Source organism: Oryx dammah, unplaced genomic scaffold (assembly GCF_014754425.2).
Source record: "Oryx dammah isolate SB20612 unplaced genomic scaffold, SCBI_Odam_1.1 HiC_scaffold_2, whole genome shotgun sequence".
Taxonomy (NCBI): Eukaryota; Metazoa; Chordata; class Mammalia; order Artiodactyla; family Bovidae; genus Oryx; species Oryx dammah.
The window spans coordinates 39,836,555-39,857,932 of record NW_024070186.1 but is presented as its reverse complement, the minus strand read 5'-3'; the positions used below and the strand labels follow the sequence as shown (position 1 = coordinate 39,857,932).

Genomic DNA, 21,378 nt, shown 5'->3' with positions numbered 1-21,378 from the left:
ATGTAACTCACACCACTTCCCTCCTCTCCATTTTCAGTAGTTATATTATTTTTAATTTTTCTAACCTTTAGGACTTTAAAGTATTTAAATCTCTACTTCTTGATTTATCAGTTTTAGTGACTATTAACTCTTTTAAAAAATTAACACCTTAATGAACTGCCACTTCCTTCTCTCTTCTTACCCTTTCCTTTCCCAATAAACAATAAATTATTTAACAGATTTTATTAAAATATATAATATAGTCATATAGAGCCATATTACTTTACTAAGTTTTATTGTGATTGTGTGTTTTGTAATTATTATTAGTTCTTAGTGCTTTGGGTACAAATTGATTCTAAAAGTTGAAAACCAATAACCAATACTCATAATTTCTTGCTAAGAAACCAATACTGTGACTGTATGCATGTACAAGAAAATGAAATCCTATGTCCATAAAACCTGGCTCCTAAAAGGAGAACTTCTGAACCCTTTGTTGTTTTTAGTTGTCTTCAATTTTTCTGAATTGGGCTAATGGCCATACTTTCTTGATTTCCATTTTGCTTTTTTTCTTTTTATTCCTCTCCTTTTTGCTGGACAAAATTCCTCAGGTAATTATTTTGTATTGATCTCATGGGTAGTCAAATTTCTGAGTTCTTGCCTGTCTTAAAATTTCTTCAGTGTTCCTTTACTCCTGGTCTCATAACTTGTTTCCCTGGGAAGTTAGACAAACAGGACTCCCCCAGATGGAGTGGCTTCAGCAGAGCAGTTCTCCAGACAGCACAGTCATTTCAGAATTAAAACACACAATGTACCAGAAACAAAGCTTCAAAAAAGGAAGGTGGAGACATAAGAGAACTGAGAAAGGTGAAAAAGTAACAGTCCTAAAGTTGACTGAACTCTTTGGGAACATTTTGTCTGATATTTTTAGAAGAGCCAGCAAATTACAGCAAAACAAACAAACAAAAAACTCTGAAACTCAAAGAGGCAAAGGAACTTGAAAAGCAATATTTACTATTTACTTGTTACCCGTAACAGTCATTTTAGCTAGTCAGTAAATTCCTGCTTCCAGTTATGTCAGTGTTAACTGACTGATTAAGCTCCACAATACTTGTGGGATGAATACAGAATGCTTAATTACAATGCATTTAACTTCAGCTCTTTAAAAAGACTGGATTATTTTACAGCTACTTTAAAACGAACAGTATGTTCTAATTTAAATTCAAATCAATGTTTAAACACACACAACATCATTGCCAACGCCAACAATAATGACACACATGCACAGAGAGAGGGGTAGTAATTTACTCTCTGAGAGAAATAATATGGTATTGGGAGCCTCTAAGATTTAGAAAGGAGTACTTTGCAAAGAACAGATACGGCACTAACACAGACTTTACTGAAGACATAAGAATGGAAGAAAGTATTTCCAAGAAAAAAGAAATCAGGGTCTTCTAGGGACATTTGTTATTTGATTGTTAAATGTACCAGATTTCAAAGGACTGCTAACAACTCTCTAGGTATACTGAAAGCAAGCATTTTGTCTAAATTTCAGGGCTATCTATCACAGTCTGCATCCAAAAGTTCCAGTATCAATACAAACAGAAGAAAGTTGGCTTCAAGAATTGGCTGACATGGAGAAGCCCAGTGAGTGGTTTGGTTCTGAAGCTTTTGCTGGGAGGTGGGACTGCATGCTGGAAAGAGCTTGGGGGTAGGCGACCAGAAGAGGTAGAATTAAACCCCAGCACCAACATAAACCAACACTGTGACAATGAGGCAAGTCAGTTAACCTCACTGACTCTCCTTCTTCCTCTACTGGCCATAATAATCCTTGTCTCATAGGACCATTATGAAGATCAAAATGAGATTCAACATTGAAAATCCTTGGCACTGAGTCTCTAGTAAATGGTAGCACCTGTGTTCACATCAAGAGATAGTCTGCCATCATATTTTGATACATATCTCTATTTTTTATTATAGAAGTAACATATGCATGCTGTTTTTTAAACATCAAACCATTAAGAAAAATATAATGGGAACATTAAATTTTTAACTTACCCAGTATATTCCTCAGAAGTCATCATTATGAATAGCCTTTCCTTTAAACGTTATTATTTGTTGTATGTTGGATCATATGTTCATCAGATGTTTACAGAGCACATACCTGTGATAGGTCAAGTACCTGTCACAGGTCAGTTTCCTATTCTAGTGTCACAGCAATGAATAAAGCAGACAAACCCCTGTCTCAGTGGTCTTCTATTAAAGTGTGAGAGATGGAGGTGATGGTGATAGTGACATAAATAATACACAAAGCAAGTAAATGCACAATGGCTTAGATGATGTAAGTGCTAAGGAGAAAAATAGAGCAGGCATCTGTCCAGGGAAATGCTGGACAGATGGGTGAAAGTTTACACAGGGTGCTCAGGGAAATCTTCACTGAGAAACTGAAGTATTTGAGTACAGACCTCGAAGTGTGAGAGTGATGATGGTCTCTGGGTAAAGAGTGTTCCAGGCATAGGGAAGAGCAAGCACTTCCCTCCAAAACAATGGAGGCAGCCAGAGTGGCTGCAGTGGAGTGAGGAAGGAAGTGAATTCTAGGTCAGAGAGATGGTGAGGACCAGATCTTATTCAATGAGAATGAAGTCCGAAGTCACTGGAGGGCCTGCCCAGAGGAGTGACACAATCTAACATAAAAATCAGGTGTAGAATTAATATCATATGTTAATATAATATTAAACTTACTGTTAGAAAACTTGTTGGAGAAGGCAATGGCAACCCACTCCAGTACTCTTGCCTGGAAAATCCCATGGACGGAGGGACCTGGTAGGCTGCAGTCCATGGGGTCGTGAAGAGTCGGACATGACTGAGCGACTTCCCTTTCACTTTTCACTTTCATGCTTTGGAGAAGGAAATGGCAACCCGCTCCAATGTTCTTGCCTGGAGAATCCCAGGGACAGGGGAGCTTGGTGGGCTGCCGTTATGGGGTCGCACAGAGTCTGACACAACTGAAGTGACTAAGCAGCAGCAGCAGCAGCAGGAGAAAAATTGTTAATTATTCCCAAATTAATCTATATAGTCCAAGTAATTGCGATGAGGTTTTTCAGTGGAATTTGACAAGTTGACTCTTTGATCTTGCTTTGCAGCATTAAAAGATAAACTGAGACATTTTCCATTTTTTTAGAGTTTATTTAAGAGTTTATTTGAGCAGATATGGATTGGAATTGGCCAGCACCAAACCAGATATGGTTAGGAGCATTCCACAGAGGAGAGCTCTGGAGAGGTTTTTATAGAGAAGTTGAAAGAGCAAACCAAGGAAGTTATTTGATTGGCTATTGCTTAAGGTTGCATTATTTGGGAAAGCCCAGTTGGCTGTTTGCAGTTAGCTGTTCTTAACCTTGAGGCATTAACCTTGGCTCTGGCTTAGGTTTCCCTTTTGCTAACAGTTGGCTACCAAGGCATTATTAGAGCCACCTTATCGAATAGTTTCCTTGTTTGATTACTTTAACAACAGGAGCCTAATGTACATTTTCGACTTTTTTCATATCTTCTTTTATAGTTCCTTTTAATAGAGAACTTATTTGCAGCTCTAATTAATTTATTCTGAGGTGTTTTGCAGTTTTTTATTGATATAACAATTGGAATTTTTTTTCTATTATATTTTCTGATTGGTTATTGTCCATGTATAGACTCGTTTGAAAAGACCCTGATGCTGGGAAAGATTGAAGGCGGGAGGAGAAGGGGACGACAGAGGATGAGATGGTCGGATGGCGTCACTGGCTCAATGTGCATGAGTTTGAGTAAACTCCAGGAGTTGGTGATGGACAGGGAGGCCTGGTGTGCTGCAGTCCATGGGGTCACAAAGAGTTGAACACGACTGAGCAACTGAACTGAACTGAGGAAAATTATTGATTGTATTAATCTTGTATCTGATTCTCTTGCTGAACTTTCTAATTCTAATAGTTTATCAGTTAAAAGTCTACCAGACAATTATATTTCCTGTGATTAGCAGCAGTTTTATCTTTTTTTAATTAAAAAAATTTTTTTACCTTCCTATATCAGGAACAACTGATCTACTTTCTTGAAATGACTGTATAGCATTCCTTTGTATACCTACAGTTACTGTGACTTATGTAATACATCTGATTGTTAGATGTTTCAAGGTCATTTGATTTGGTTTGGTTTGGTGTTTTGACCTCTTCACTATAACAAAATATACCTTAATGAAAACCTTTGTTCACTCTTTTTAAAAAAAAATATCTGTGCTGGCATTTCTGTTGGGCAAAATGCCTAAAACTTATTTTTAAATTGTTCAGGGGCTTCCCTGAAAGTCCAGGGGCTAAAACTTCACCTTCCAATGCAGGGAATATGGGTTTGATCCCTAGTCAGGGAGTTAAGATCCCACATGTCTCACTACCAAAAAACCAGAACATAAACAACAGAAGTAATACTGTGACAAATTCAATGAAGACTTTAAAAAATGATCCACTTGAAAAAATAAAATTATTCAGATCTTCCACATAGGAAGTTGGAGAAGGAAATGGCAACCCACTCCAGTATTCTTGCTTGGAGAATACCATGGACAGAGGAGCCTGGCTGGCTACTGTCCATGTTGTTGCAAGAGTCGGACACGACTTAGCGACTAAACCACCACCACCACAGAGGAAGGGTCTCATCCTCTGACACCCATCTCTTTCTCCAGCACCAGCTCTGGCTGTACTGGGAAAATGGGCCCACCCTCCCCCTTTACCTCTGTCCCATTGTGGATTGTTCTGATTGGTTTTTCATCATGCCAATCTCATTTGCTTAGCCTTCTAGACATTTACTCCAAGTGGCTTGTGTGTTGATGGCTGTCTTTCCCATTCCCAGTATTGCCCGGGAATCTGCAGAGGGAATTATCATGGTGGTTTAATTCACTGTTTTGAATGGGGTACTCCTCCTCGACCCCAGCCCAGCACTCCTCTCTCTGAATACTCTTTTGCAGAATGATGGTCATAAATTAGACAGAATGGTATGCTTAAAAGGCAGAACACAAAAGGGTCTGCGAACCATGATTATAATCAAGTAAATACGCATTCATGTAGTATTCTGAGACTCAAAAGCAGCAAAGAAACATCTTTTATGTCTCCTGCATTGGCAGGCGGGTTCTTTGCCACTAGTGCCACCTGGGAAGCTCCAGGAAACATTTTTTAATGTGTTTCATTAGTGGTGCACCTCCTCTGTTTGTTACTTACTGTTGATAAAATGTTATTTGGGCAAAGGAAAAACATTAAAAGATAAACACAATAAAGGAACTTATTTTCCTAAGAGGCATATTTTCTTTTCTATGAGACGTCTTTCCTCCTTTGTCAGGACTGATTGACGAATGTACACTCTTTTTTCAGGGAAGGAAGTGGCCTCTGTAAAGAAGGAAGATGAACCTGAAAATCTAGCATCTAAGTTAAGAGGTAACTGGATGTTTGGCATCAACCCCTCCTTCCGACAAAGACAAACTGCCCTTAGGGAGCCTGCCTTAACTTGGATGGCGTCCAACCCTTTTAGAAAAGAGCTCCCCTAAGAATACAGCAGAAACTAACACAACATTGTAAAGCAATTATATTCCAGTAAAAAAAGAATATATGCAAGAAGATGGTGAAGGTAGGGTTTCAGGGCATTTAGACTCTGTGTGTGTGTGTGTGTGTGTGTGTGTGATGGGCTAGGACTTTACAGAAAATGGTTTTCAAACTACACTGCATAAAAGTTTTAAACTTTCCTTCTAAATCTATCCCTTTTTTTCTTCAGCAAAATGGATAATTGACCCAGAAGAACCAAAACTAAGTATTTTATGTGAACTGGAGGTAAGAGATGTTTATCAACCCAACTAGTACACCATACTCATGGTAAAAATCACTTATTCAATCTTCCATTTTTTTCTTTCTCTCTTTTTTAAAATTTAGTTTAAGGAAGACTTCATAACACTCTTTGAGCCCTCTCTGAGAACATTACCCAGCATTGGGCCACCATCTATTCTGACATTCAAACAAGAGAGTTCCAATTTAGGCATTAAGTTCAAGGTAATTTTCATTTACATTTTTTTTAATTTCTGTCATAAATGATATAAAAAGGCACATGATGATTTACACAAAAGATATTGAGCATACTTTTTTTAAGATTTTTTTTTTTGATGTGGACCATTTTTAAAGTTGTTATTGAATTTGTTACAGAATTGTTTCTGTTTTATATTTTTGTTTTTTGGCCAAGAAGCATGTGGGATCTTAGTTTCCTAACCAGGGCTGAAATCCACACTCTCCACGTTAGAAGGCTAAGTCTTAACAACTGGACTGCCAGGGAATTCCAAACAGTGAACTTACTTCAAAAAAAAAAAAACAAAAAACGCACGCTAAGAGCTCACTTACTTGGAATAGCACTTAGGGTGGCTGTGTTTATTTCCTAGGGCTTCTGTAACAAAATACCAGAAACTAGGTGGCTTATGGCAACAGAAAAGTATTGTCTCACAGTTCTGAAGGCTAAAAAGTCCAAAATCAAGGTGTCAACAAGTCCAGCCTGGGAGAGTCCCTTCTTGCCTCTTCCGAGCTTCTGGTGATGGCATCAGCCATCGGCACTCCTTGGCTTGTGGCCGCAGCACTGTAGTCTCTGCCGTGGCTGTCACAGCGTGTATCTGTGTCCAAACGTCCCACTTCTCCAAGGATACCATATCGCTTTATTGCCCACCCTGATGACTTCATTACATCTTCAGAGACCCCGTTCTAAGTCAGGCCACATTCACAGATACCAGGGGTTAGGATTAACATAGCCTTTGGGGGAACACAGTTCAATCTATAACAATGGCCATAAGCCTGGAAGCACAGTGAGCGTTACCTGTATTTAATAGTGTTAAGTGACCAATTAATGTCTGCTTTCAATAGGCAAGGGAGAGGTCACCGTAGTTATTCCGACAGGATGCACCCCACCTTGCTTGGCCAAAGAGGTATGGGACTGACTGGCAGTATGATTATTTCCAAATTTGGACTTGTGCTGAGAGCTGCACACTCCCCAGACTGGAACCTCCTTGATTACTTCTTCTGGGGCACACTAAAGTTACAGCCTTATTTGCTGAAAATAAGATTCACCAACAAGTGAGGCAAGGCAGCACAGGTATGTGTGCAGGAGTTGACAGGAATGCCCTGTGGATGCAACTACATGGTTGGTGTTCACTGTTACTTTGTGCAGCACATTGAACTAAGCAATTCTAATGCATCGTGACACATTAAATACGTCATGTAATGGAAATTCTTTCTTGAAGAAAGAAATTCTTTCTTCAAACATAAGTGTTAATCACACAGTCATATCCACCTCTTTGCGACCCCATGGACTATAGCCCACCAGGTTCCTTTGTCCATGGAATTCTCCAGGCAAGAATACTGGAGTGGGTGGCCATTCCTTTCTACAGGGGATATTGCTGACCCAGGGATCGAACCAGGTCTCTTGCATTGCAAACACAGCACCTTCCTTTTTCTGAAGCACAAGAGCTTGTATTGAGCTTTCTTCCCCTGACACCCAGAGATGGGCCTGAGCTTGAGGAAGGCCTTGGGGGCTGCCTTCCACAGAGCTGTCCCTGCACTGGTCTCTGGGCAGGGCTGGTTGCACCTGAATCCCAGGCAGACCTTTCAGGTCTTCTGAGACAGGCCTTGACACTAGTTAGGTTCGGGGTGGCAGCAGCTGACTGGCCAGATCTCTTTTCCAGCCACACTCTTTGAAGTGTAGATTCGCTGGCCCTGCCCAGGGCTCTGGCTTCTCCTGCTCTGAGAGGCTCTGGGCCTCCATGTGGGCATATCTTCATTTTTTTCTCTCCTCTCTGAAGGAAGAAGAGGAGGAGGAATCACCCAAGTGTGAATTCTGTGGGAGCGACCTAAGAACATTTCTCTCCAATGTGGATGTTTCCTCTGATTACAGCAGCTCTGAACTGCCAGAACATGTAAGTTCTAGAGCAGGTCTACCGAGGAAATAGTGTTATTTTTAGACATTATTTTAAACATAAGCAGCATGTTCTTCTGCATCTTCCCACTACATCGCCCCCCACCTTTTTTTTTTTTTTTTTTGCCACACTGCATGGCTTGAAGGACCCTAGTTCCCTGAACAGGGATTGAACCTGGGCCCCCAGCAGTGAAAACACTGGAATTCTAACCACGAGATTGCCAGGGAATTCCATGAATTGCCATTCTTAAAAGGGTTCTGTGTTAGCTCTTGGGGCAATGCAAATCATAACCACAGTGGGATACCATTTCACCCCCCTTGAATGGCTATAACCCAAAAGACAGATAATAACAACTGTTGGCAAGGGTGTAGGGAAACTGGAATTCTCAAACATTGCTGAAGGGAAATATAAAATGATGCCACCACCTTGGACAAGTTCCTCAAAAAGTTAAACATACAGATACCATATAACCCAACAAATAATTCCATTCCTAGGTATATACCCATTAAAACTAACAACATATGTCTACCCAGAAACACATATAAATGTTCACAGCAGCATAATTCATAACAGCTAGAACGTGAAAACAACCCAGATGCTCATCAAGATAGTGTAAAGAAACATGGAGCATCCAGACTATGAAATCTTTTTTTCCCCAGATCATTAATTTTATTTTATTTTTAAAATTTGTTTATTTTTTAATTGAAGGATCTTTGCTTTACAGAATTTTGTTGTTTTCTGTCAAACCTCAACATGAATAAGCCATAGGTGTACATATATCCCCTCCCTTTTGAACCTCCCTTCCATCTCCCTCCCCATCCCATCCCTCTAGATTGATATAGAGCCCCTGTTTGAGTGTCCTGAGCCATATAGCAAATTCCCATTGGCTATCTATTTTACATATAGTAATATAAGTTTCCATGTTACTCTTTCCATACATCTCACCCTCTAGTCTCCTCTCCTCTCCCCATGTCCATAAGTCTATTCTCTATGTCTGTTTCTCCATTGCTGCCTTGTAAATAAATTCTTCAGTACCATTTTTCTAGATCTAAATTGCATATGTATATGTTAGAATATAATATTTATCTTTCTCTTTTTGACTTATCTCTGTATAATAGGCTCTAGGTTCATCCACCTCATTAGAACTGACTCAAAGTTGTTCCTTCTTATGGCTGAATAATATTCTATTGTGTATATGTACCAAAACTTCTTTATCCATTCTCTATCGATGGACATCTAGGTTGCTTCCATGTTCTAGCTATTGTAAATAGTGCTGTAATGAACAATGGGATACATGTGTCTCTTTCAATTTTGTTTTCCTCAGGGTATATGCCTAGGAGTGGAATTGCTGGGTCATATGGTGGTTTTATTTCTAGTTTTTAAGGAATCTCCATACCGCCTTCCATAGTGGCTGTATCAGTTTACATTCCCACCAACAGTGCAAGAGCGTTTGCTTTTCTCCACACCCTCTCCAGCATTTATTGTTTGCAGACTTTTTGATGAGGGTCATTCTGACCAGTGTGAGTTGATATCTCATTGTAGTTTTGATTTGCATTTCTTTAATAATGAGCAATGTTGAGCATCTTTTCATGTGTTTGTTAGCCATCTGTGTGTCTTCTTTGGAGAAATGTCTGTTTAGGTTTTTTCCCCAGTTTTTGATTGAGTTGTTTTTCTGTTATTGAGTCGTATGAGCTGCTTGTATATTTTGGAAATTAATCCTTTGTCAGTTATATCATTTGCTATCATTTTCTCCCATTCTGAGGGTTGTCTTTTCACCTTGCTTATAGTTTCCTTTGCTGTGCAAAAGCTTTTAAGTTTAATCAGGTTCCACTTGTTTGTTTTTGTTTTCATTTCCATTACTCTAGGAGGTGGGTCATAGAGGATCTTGCTTTGATATATGTCACTGAGTGTTCTGCCTATGTTTTCCTCTAAGGGTTTTATAGTTTCTGGTCTTATGTTTAGGTCTTTAATCCATTTTGAGTTTATCTTTGCATATGGTGTTAGGAAGTGTTCTAATTTCATTCTTTTACATGTAGCTGTCCAGTTTTCCCAGCACCATTTATTGAAGAGGCTGTCTTTGCCCCATTGTATATTCTTGACTCCTTTGTTAAAAATAAAGTACCCATAGGTTCATGGTTTTTTTCTGGGCTTTCTATCTTGTTCCATTGGTCTATATTTCTGTTTTTGTGCTAGTATGGTACTGTATTGATGACTGTAGCTTTGTAGTATAATCTGAAGTCAGGAAGGTTGATTCCTCTGGCTCCACGCTTCTTTCTCAAGACTGCTTTGGCTATTCAGGGTCTTTTGTGTTTCCATATGAATTGTGAAAATTTTTGCTCTAGTTCTGTGAAAAATGCCATTGGTAATTTGATAGGGATGGCATTGAATCTGTAGATTGTGTTTGGTAGTATAGTTATTTTCACAATATTGATTCTTCCTACCCAGGAATATGGAATATCTCTCCATCTGTTTTTGTCATCTTTGATTTCTTTCATCAGTATCTTATAATTTTCTGTGTATAGTTCTTTTGTCTCCTTAGGTAAGTTTATTCCTAGATATTTAATTCTTTTTGTTGCAATGGTGAATGGGATTGATTCCTTAATTTCTCTCTGATTTTTCATTGTTAGTATATAGAAATGCAAGTGACTTCTGTGTATTGATTTTGTATCCTGAAACTTTGCTAAATTCACTGATTAGCTGTAGTAATTTCCTTATACTATCTTTAGGGTTTTCTATGTACAGCATCATGTCATCTGCAAATAGACTTCTTCTTTTCCAATCTGGATTCCTTTTACTTCTTTTTCTTTTCTGATTGCTGTAGCTAGGACTTCTAGAACTATGTTGAATAATAATGGTGAAAATGGATACCCTTGTCTTGTTCCTGATCTTAGGGGGAATGCTTTCTGTTTTTTACCATTGAGAATAATGTTTGCTGTAGGCTTATCATATATGGCCTTTACTATGTTGAAGTAGGTTCCTTTGATGCCCATTTTTTGAAGAGTTTTCATTATAAATGGGTGCTGAATTTTGTCAAAGGCTTTTTCTGCATCTACTGAGATTATCATATGGTTTTTATCTTTTGATTTGTTAATATCATGTATCACATTGATTGATTTGCTTGTATTGAAGAATCCTTGCATCCATGGAAGAAACACAACTTGATCATGGTGTATGAGCTTTTTGATGTGTTGCTGAATTCTGTTTGCTAAAATTTTGTTAGGATTTTTGCATCTATGTTCCCCAGGGATATTGGCCTGTGGTTTTCTTTTTGTGTGTTGTCTTTGTCTGGTTTTGGTATGAGGGTGATGGTGGCCCCATAGAATGAGTTTGGAAGTGTTCCTTTCTCTGCAATTTTTGAAAGAGTTTTAGAAGGATAGCACTAGCTCTTTAAATGTTTGATAGAATTCTCCTGTGAAGCCATCTGGTCCTGGGCTTTTGTTTTTTGAGAGATTTTTTAATCACAGCATCAATTTCAGTGCTTGTGATTTGGTTTTTCATAATTTCTGTTTCTTCCTTATTCAGTCTTGGAAGATTGAACTTTACTAGGCATCTGTCCATTTCTTCCAGGTTATCCATTTTATTGCCATATAGTTGTTCATAGTAGTCTCTTATAATCCTTTGTATTTCTGCATTTGTATTTCTGTCTGTTGTAACCTCTCCTTTCTCATTTCTAATTTTGTTGATTTGATTCTTCTTTTTTTCTTTATGAGTTTGGCTAAAGGTTTGTCAATTTTGTTTATCTTCTCAAAGAACCACCTTTTAGTTTTATTAATCTTTACTATTGTTTCTTTCATTTCTTTTCCACTTATTTCTGCTCTGATATTTATGATTTCTTTCCTTCAACTAATTTTGAGATTTTTTGTTCTTCTTTTTCCAGTTGTTTTAGATGTAAAGTTAGGTTTTGTCTATTCGATGTTTTTCTTGTTTCTTAAGGTAGGATTGTATTGCTACAAACTTCCCTCTTAGAACTGCTTTTGCTGCATCCCATAGGTTTTGAGTTGTTAAGTTTTCATTGTCATTTGTTTCTAGAAATTTTTTGATTTCCCTTTTGATTTCTTCAGTAACATGTTGTTTATTTAGAAATGTGTTGTTTAATCTCCATGTGTTTGTGTTTTTTACAGTTCTTTTCTTGTAATTGATATCTAGTCTAATAGCACTGTGGTCAGAGAAGATGCATGATACAATTTCAGTTTTCTTAAATTTACTGAGGTTTGATTTGTAACCCAAGATGTTGTCTATCCTAGAGAATGTTCCATGTACACTTGTGAAGAAGGTGTATTCTTCTGCATTTGGATGGAATGTCCTGAAGATATCAATGAGATCCATTTCATCTAATGTATTATTTAAGATTTGTTTCCTTATTAATTTTCTGTGTTGATGATCTGTCCATTGGTGTGAGTGGGTTGTTAAAGTCTCCTACTATTATTGTGTTACTGTCAATTTCTCCTTTTATGTCTTTTAGTGTTTGTCTTATGTATTGAGGTGCTCCTATGTTGGGTGCATAGATATTTACAATTGTTATGTCTTCCTCTTGGATTGATACCTTGATCATTATGTAATGACCTTCCTTATCTCTTGTAATCTTCTTTATTTTAACGTCTATTTTGTCTGATATGAGGATTGCTGCTCCAGCTTTCTTTTGCTTCCCATTTGCATGGAATATATTTTTCCATCCTCTCACTTTCAGTCTATATGAGTCTTGAGGTCTGAAGTGGGTTTCTTTAGACAGCATAAATATGGGTCTTGTTTTATTATCCATTCAACCAGTCTGTCCATTTACATTTAAAGTAATTGTTGATGTGTATGTTCCTATTGCCATTTTCTTAATTGTTTGGGGTTGATTTTGTAGATATTTTTTCTTCTCTTGTATTTCTTGACTATATAAGTCCCTTTAACACTGTTGTAAAGCTGGTTTGGTGGTACTGAATTCTCTTAACTTTTGCTTGTCTGAAAAGCTTTTGATTTCTCCATCAATTTTGAATGAGATCCTTGCCAGGTAAAGTAATCTTGGTTGTAGATTTTTCCCTTTCAGTACTTTAAATATATCCTGCCATTCCCTTCTGGCCTGCAGAGTTTCTGCTGAAAGATCAGCTGTTAAGCATATGGGGTTTCCCTTGTATGTTACTTGTTGCTTCTCCCTTGATGCTTTTAACATTCTTTCTTTGTGTTTAGTCTTTGTTAGTTTGATTAGTATGTGTCTTGGTATGTTTCTCCTTGGGTTTATCCTATATGGGACTCTTTGTGCCTCTTGGACTTGATTGACTATTTCCTTTTCCAGTTGGGGAAATTTTCAACTATAATCTCTTCAAAATTTTTCTTTTTCTCTTTCATTTTCTCTTATTCTTCTGGAACCCCTATAATTTGAATGTTGGGGCATTTGATATGGTCCCAGAGGTCTCTGAGACTGTCCTGAGCTATTTTCATTCTTTTTACTTTATTCGGCTCTTCAGAAGTTATTTTCACCATTTTATCTTCCAGCTCTCTGATTTGTTCTTCTGCTTCAGATATTCTCCTATTGATTCCTTCTAGAGTATTTTTAACTTCAGTAATTGTGTTGTTTGTCTCTGTATGTTTATTCTTTCATTCTTCTAGATCGTTAATTGATTCTTACATTTTCTCCATTTTGTTTTCAAGGTTTTTGATCATCTTTACTACTGTTATTCTGAATTATTTTTCAGGTAGTTTGCCTATTTCCTCTTCATTTATTTGGACTTCTGTGTTTTCTAGTTTGTTCCGTCATCTGTGTAGTATTTCTCTGCCTTTTCATTATTTTTTTTTTAACTTATTGTGTTTGAGGTCTCCTTTTCCCAGGCTTCAAGCCTGAATTCTTTCTTTCTTTTGGTTTCTGCCCTCCTAAGGTTGGTCCAGTGGCCTGTGTAAGCTTTGTATAGGGTGAGATTTGTGCTGAGTTTTTTGTTTGCTTCTTTGTTTTTCCCTTTGCTGGGTAAGGCTGAGTGAGGTGCTAATCCTGTCTGCTGATGAATTTTTGTTTTGTTTGTTGCTTAGATGAGGTGTCCTGCACAGGGTGCTATTGGTGGTTGGGTGATGCCAGGTCTTGTATTCAAGTGGTTTCCTTTGTGTGAGTTCTCACTATTTGATATTCCTTAGGGTTAGTTCTCTGGTAGTCTAGGGTCTTGGAGTCAGTGCTCCCTCTCCAAAGGCTCAGGACTTGATCTCTGGTCAGGAACAAAGATTTCACAAGTGGTTTGTTGTGGCATTAAGTGGGATGAAAACAAATACCCCAAAACGAGAAACCAAAGATGAACCCCAGACAAATGGCAGTTACAAAATCAGGCAAATAATAATTAAAATAATGGAATATACACCCATAAGCAAAATCAAAACAGTCCAACAAAAGTAAAGTACAATAGATTGATCTGGTGAACAAAGGAAACCAAGATTTATATCTACCAGTTAACAGCAAAACTAAAGCACAAACTGCAAAACATAACTAAATCAAGGTGCCAAGTTAGGAATAAAGCAATGAAAACAAAACTAACAAATATGTTGAGAGTAAGGAAAGAAAAAAATAATAGATATGCAAAGATAAATAGAGGTAAGTAAAGAAGATTTATATACATTAAAGATTAACTGCAAGGGGAAAAGAACAGTAGGAAAAGCAAACAAAGGAATAAATGTAGAAAAAAATAATAACAGGTTTAAGAAAATTAAAATTAAAAAAGAAAAAAAGGGAAGAAGAAGAAAAAAAAGGAAAACTCCCCAGAACAGCAAAAACCCACAAAAACACAGAGGTTTATAACAACAGTAAAAAATGTGATGAGAAAACTAAAAGCTTAATTAGATTTCATAGTGCCAATAAAATTGACAACTACAACAGAAGTGGGGTGGGGAGAAAAAAAAAGAATCCAAAAGAATCTGTAAAACAAGTCAAAACATAAGAATAATAAATGTTTTTCTTGAGTCACTGCTGTCAGAGTCCTTTCCTTTGCTGGGAGTCACAGTCTACTTTACTTCACCTCCTTAGCATGCCCTCCAACACTGTGCTGGTCATTGGACCTGCTGTGGGGGCAGCTCAGATTCTAATCTGCTCCTACTCTTGTGTGTTCTTGCCTCCAATGTCCACAGCTATCAGAACTAGTGTGTTTTCTTTTGGGGGAGCTCTCAATGTCCTTTTATATATTCCATAGACAGAGAGTCTGCCTAGTTGGTCACGTGGATTTAATCTGCAGCTTGTACAGTTGGTGGGAAGGTTTTGGGTCTTCTTCCTTAGCCACACTGCCTCTGGGTTCCAGTTGTGCTTTTATTTTCAAATGTGTGGGTCATCCCCTGGGGTTTGCACCTGAGACTGCCCTGGAGGATTTGGGTCTGCCCCATTGAGGGCCAGGTGTGGAGGTGGTGCTGCTTGGGTCCCAGGGCTTCTGGCAGCACCAGGTACTCAGAGGAGTTGGTGATTAGGGCAGCAGGAAATATAGGGCTCTAGAAGGGTATGGCAACCAGTATTGGCCAATACACTCCAGTATTCTCGCCTGGAGAACCCCCCTGACAGAGAAGCCTGGCAGGCCACAGTCCACAGGGTTGAAAGAATTGGACATGACCAATGTGACCCTGCATGCATAGATGCAAGACCTTTTTGGCCTGTGGCAGCTCTGCCGCAGTGAGGGTTGAGCACGAAAGTGGTGCATCTTTTTGGCTTGCAGGGGCCCTGGCAGCACCAAGTGTGCAGGGACACGGACTGCCTCCACTGCAGGAGTTATGGCCCTTACAGTCTTTTTTCAAGCCTCTTATAGCTGGCAATCAGAAGGCCTCTTTGGGCAGTCTTTCTCTGTAGCTCTGCCTGTTCAGGCACTTAGAGGGTTCCCTTGCCTGGGGTCCTTCTCTATTGTTAGGCATGTCAGGCACATAGGGGGCCCCCCCGGCTGGGGTCCTACTCTGTAGTTCAGTGGTGAGGCGTTTGATGGGCCAGCCTCTCTATGTTCAGCTGCCGATGCTGGCATGTCGGGAGAGAGAGGCTATGGTGATGGCTACACCCCCACACATGACTCAGCAGTATCGCCTTGCTTCCATGACTGCCCGGCTTTCCTCCACAGGCATTTCCCATCACAATCTCCTCCCTCACATCCCCTCAATCTGTCTCTCCACAGTCAACAGCAGCCCTTGCCCTGGGATTGCTCCACAATCCCTAAACTCCAGCTCCCAGCTGTTGCGCCTTCTAGGGGACCTGTGGCCTTGTCCGGGGTACGTATGGCTGCAGCAAGAACTGTCTGATTCTCATTCCATTTAGGCTGCCACAGATCAGCTGTTTCACTCTCGGCCTTTATATTTCTCCTTTGACTCAGACAATTGCCCCGCTGTGGGGATTGGACCCCTCCTTCCGTTCCCCCACCCGCCAAGGGCAGGTCCATCCTACTAACATTCCTGTTTTTCCCCCTAGTTTCTTCGTCCTACTGAGTTTTGCATGGCTCTATATATTCTTTTCCGCTGGTCAGGTACTCCTGTCAGCTCTCAGCTGGTGTTCTGCATGCACTTCTGTGTCTAAAGGTGTATCCGTGGAGAGAGATGTATTCCATGTCCACCTACTCCTCTGCCATCTTGTTCCTCCTCCCATACCATGGAATCTTATGCAGCCATAAAAAGACATGAAGCATTTAAACATGCTTCAACATAAATGAAAATATTGCACTAGGTAAAAAAAGCCAGTTACAAAGCACCACATTCCATTTATATTAACATACAGAACAGGCAAATCTACAGAGACAGCAGATAGATTAGTGGCAGCCATGTGGGGAGGAGGAGAAGGAGTAACTGTTACTGAGTACAGGTTTCATGTTCGAAAATTGATTGTTGTGATCGCTGCACACTTCTGTGAATATACTAAAAATTATTGAATTGTACACTTGAAATGGGTGAATTGTATGATATGGGAATTATACCTCAATAAAGCTGTTAGCCCCCCTCCCTAAAAAAATATGATAGATTGTTATCCAAAACCCCATTAGCCATTTTGGGTTTTATTTTTTTCCCCTCCTGTAATTACCTCCATCTAGGGCTGAGCAGAAGAAAATAACGTTTTTGTTTTTCAGACGTCCTGTTGTGGTTATTTCCAAAATCTGGTCGACTACATCCGTGAAGAAAACCAAAAAATCCAGAGCTCTAAAGCTGAATTAATCAGTATTAATCCTCATGCCGCCCACGGCAGTGAAGTTGACAGACTCAAAGCAAAAGAAAAAGCTTTGCGGAGGTAACAGTGAGCCTTTGATATTGGAACTCAGATAGGCCCACTTAATTAGAAAGCCTTTTTTTTTTAAGATTTATTTACTTATTTATTTTTGCCTGTACTGGGTCTTTGTTGCTACACGCAGGCTTTCTCTAGTTGTAGCAAGCGGACGCTGCTGTCCCGCTGTGGTGCATAGGCTTCTGTTTGTGGCGGCTTCTCTTGCTGCACAGTGCGGGCTCGATGGTGCAAGCACTTCAGTTACTATGTCCTGTGGGCTCCGTAGTTGTGGTCTGAGGCTTAGTGGCATGTGGGATCTTCCCAGACCAGGGATCGAACTCATGTCCCCTGCATTGGCAGGTGGATTGTCAACCACTGGACCACCAGGGAAGCCCTAGAAAGCCTTTTGTAAAAACAAACCTCATTTTTTTCAAAGCAGATAGTTTTGTAGATGCATTCCCAGTGAAGAAACAAAAGTTGGTTAAAGCAAACCTCATGCAGTTCCTGGTGGACGTTATGAGTGTCAGAAGGTGTCAGAAACTCAGTGAGCTCACTGACTTTTAGAGCAGAAAATTTACCCATCCCAAATTCTCGGGGAAATTGGGAATTCCTATTAATATATTAGAGAAATTTGATCACTAAGTACAGCAGAAACACGCATGCACTGATTAAATGACTTGGTTCACAAGTAATAACAGATACAAAGAATAAGGAATGGCATGTAAACAGTAAAAAATTATAGTATACTTCTTTTGTTGAAAGAAATAGAATGGTGGCTTTTATTCTCAGCTGGCAGAGAGGGGAACACCTTATGCTCCTGCCTCACGAACTGTGCGCCTAAGGCAAGTGCTCGCAGTCAGGAGTTGGTGATGAGGAAACAAACGCGATGAGATCTAGATTTCTTCCTTTTGCTTTGTTTCAAAGACAGTCATAAACTGGTCTCAGTAACCCAGTAACTGCATCTGGCAGTTTGGAGGCTCTGAGGCCTTCTTTCTGACATGTAACTACAAGGGAAAGGCTGTTGTAAAGGTAGACACTGGATAGGGGATGCATCTAGCATAGAGTCAAGTGAAGTGTAGCTCCTGCAGAGTTAGGGGGCAGAAAAGCAAACTTACAGATGTGCAGAATTAGGAGCAGTTAAAGTAAAATAAACTAGGAGTGTACAGGCCTGCTCACTGCTCTCTTTATCTTCTTTGTTCTCAGAGAAGTGAAAAAGAAAAACTCATTCCTCTTTTTTCCTTTTCACTGCTACAAATTCCCCCATTAGTTTATTCCCTCCATATCAATGGAGGAAGGGAAATACGTGTCATTCTTGTCTGGCTGAGGACAAACTTCAGTTTTGCTCTGTTTGAAAATCACCAGCTGTTCAGTCCAGAGAACCATCTATCTCCTACTTCAAATTTTCCTTGAGACATGAACCCCAAGAAATCTATACTGGACTGATGAGGGACAGATGGTCAGTCTTCTGTAACTTCTATAATGCTTACACGGGACTCGTAGACCCAACTTCGGTGGGGTCATGGAGTTCTCGCCCTGTTCTATAAGGGGCTCTGGGGTGACTTTTGTGGTTATTCCTGCTGGATCTGTTTGGAGGAGTGGCTGTAATCTCTTTGGGGGCATGGGTTTTTCTCTGCACATCATCTTTATCTTGATGTAAATCTGTGTCATCCGATAAGGGTCCTTCTGTCCAGGTTGGAGATAGTCCTTTGAATAATGTCTTTTTCAGAATGTATAATCCTCTGGTTGCAGGTCACAGGGCATCTTGCAGTTAGAGAAGGCTTTATCCAATTAAATACATGTGAGGTTGTCGGGGTAGGGGCGGGAAAAGGCAAGTGGCTGGCTTGCATTTCGTATAGCCCTTAGCTAACTGGGGCCTGTAATCCTTCATTCTCAGAGTTTCCTCTAGGTTCACCAGAGGCAGTGGTTGGAGTGGCTGCAGTCGAATGAAGGCCTGGTGGCAGGTGTTCCGCTTTCTCAGGGCCTGCTGACTCACACTGAAAGGCTACAACCCCTGATTCCATGTCTCAGGTCTTTCCTTCTGGGTCATGAATGACCATTATCCCCCTGGAATTTAGGCGCTGGGTCCTGCTTTGGAGTCATCTATAAGTGATTCACCACCACCTCCTCCTCTCCCACCACACTATAGTATACTGTTTTAAACTTGGAACACATTTCAGACTTGTGCATCATGTTTTTAATTTTGTAGAAAACAAGAGCGACAAATGGCCAAACACTATGAAATATTAACAAAAGAACAGCCTGCTTTCTCTGAAGAAGGTAAGTTCCTCAAAGCTGATGTTATAGATCAGTTATACATCAGAGAGCTCATGTGTTTGACCAAGGGCAAAAACTGATGTATTTTAAAAATAATATTAAAAATTTTCATTTTGGTCAATGCCTCAGTCAAAATGGCTAAAAGTCAGAAAACCCCACTTTTCTATCACCTAGCTTTTGAAGTTTTGAGTCTTCAGTTCACTGCTGTTATTGACTGAAATAATTTAGCAGCATCTATAGAGCACTGCAGAGAAGGTGACGGCATCCCACTCCAGTACTCTTGCCTGGAGAATCCCATGGACGGAGGAGCCTGGTGGGCTGCAGTCCATGGGGTCACGAAGAGTCAGACATGAATGAGCAACTCCACTTTCACTTTTCTCTTTTATGTATTGGAGAAGGAAATGGCAACCCACTCCAGTGTTCTTGCCTGGAGAATCCCAGGGATGGGGGAGCCTGGTAGGCTGCCGCACAGAGTCTGGGTCTATGGGTTCGCACAGAGTCAGACATGACTGAAGCGACTTAGCAGCAGCAACAGCATAGAGCACTGACTTCGACTGGCTTCCCTCGTAGCTCAGTCGGTAAAGAATCTGCCTGCAATTCAGGAGACCCAGGTTCAATTCCTTGGTCGGGAAGATCACCTGAAGAAGGAAATGGCAACCCACTCTAGTATTCTTGCCTAGAGAATCCCATGGACTGAGGAGACTGGCAGGCTACTGTCCATGGGGTCGCAAGAGTCGTACAGGACTTAGTGAGTAAATCACCACCACCAGAGAGCGCTTGGGAGCTTCCCAGGTAGCACTAATGGTAAATAACCCGCCGGCCAATGCGGGAGACATAAGAGATGTAGGTTCAACCCTTGCATTCAGAAGATCCCCTGGAGGATGAAATGGAAACCCACTCCAGTATTCTTGCCTGGAGAATACCCATGGACAGAGGAGCCTGGTGGGCTACAGTCCATAGGGTTGCAAAGAGTCGGACATGACTGAAGTGACTTAGCACATAGAGCATTTTACAGAGAGCTAGAAGGAGCTTTTGAGTTCATTGTCTCTCTTTTAGTAAAACATACATTCCATTTTGTTTCAAGCTAGGATATGGAAAGTCTGTCAAAAATAAATCAAATTCCTTTCTTATGGATGGGCCCCACTGGTCAGCTGGCCAGTATAGCTGCAGTACTAATACAACTGAAGGGGCATCAATTTTAGAATCAGAAGTTCTAGAGTTATATTTTTGCTTTTCTCCTTATAGGCTGCACATTGGAGTTAAATTTTATTTTTAATATTTCTGAGCATCAGTCTCCTCTGAAACTCAGAGCTATTGAAAAGATACTTTGAGAACATTTTTTTTCCAACTCAACCCCTAGTATAAAGTTCCTTAAGATTCAGCTCTTTCATACTAAACCTATGGCCAAAAAATTCCACATAATGAAAATCATCATTTTTGTTCTTCCAACAAAATGAGAATGCTCTCATTTTTTTAACAAAACAGGGCCCCTCAATTTAATTTAATGAAACTCCTCATTCTTCTTTCATTAAAAAAAAATGTCCAATGGAAAAAAGTGTCCAGTGAATCAGTGCATTTGTAATAGAGTTTGAAATTTCATTTTAGAAGAGAGATTTTGGAAAGTTTTAAACATATATGTATTTGTATGTGATTCTTGTCCCATTAGATGCAAAACACTATAAAACAATTTCTTATCAATTTTCCGTGGATATTCCAGAAGGAGAGTCAGTTAAGGAAGAACTAACTGATTATCAACTGAACAAAAGAAATATATCCATTGTTTGCTGTGATTCTAGGATAGCATGTGGAAAGGTAATTAGCTTGTAATTTTTTTATTTGCTACTCTTTAAAAACCAGTTTTACCTAAAATTATAAAAGCTGTCTCGATGAAGGTGGTGGCTTGGTTACAGGACATGTTTAACTATCTAACTACAGACTTGGCCTTTTAACTTCTGCTTTAGAATAATGGGCTTCCTTGGTGGCTCAGTGGTAAAAAAAATAATCC

General features: G+C 39.7%; 1 protein-coding gene across 1 annotated transcript in view; it reads left to right on the top strand.

Moving 5' to 3' along the window:
- Positions 1–21,378, top strand: part of ERICH6 (glutamate rich 6) — a 41,877-nt gene that overhangs the window by 1,599 nt on the left and 18,900 nt on the right. The window contains exons 3-10 of the mRNA XM_040265185.1: positions 1,532–1,623; positions 5,358–5,420; positions 5,755–5,810; positions 5,910–6,026; positions 7,814–7,927; positions 16,969–17,126; positions 19,306–19,376; positions 21,040–21,185. Coding sequence (XP_040121119.1) covers positions 1,532–1,623; positions 5,358–5,420; positions 5,755–5,810; positions 5,910–6,026; positions 7,814–7,927; positions 16,969–17,126; positions 19,306–19,376; positions 21,040–21,185 — 817 coding nt within the window. The remainder of the gene's footprint in view (positions 1–1,531; positions 1,624–5,357; positions 5,421–5,754; positions 5,811–5,909; positions 6,027–7,813; positions 7,928–16,968; positions 17,127–19,305; positions 19,377–21,039; positions 21,186–21,378) is intronic.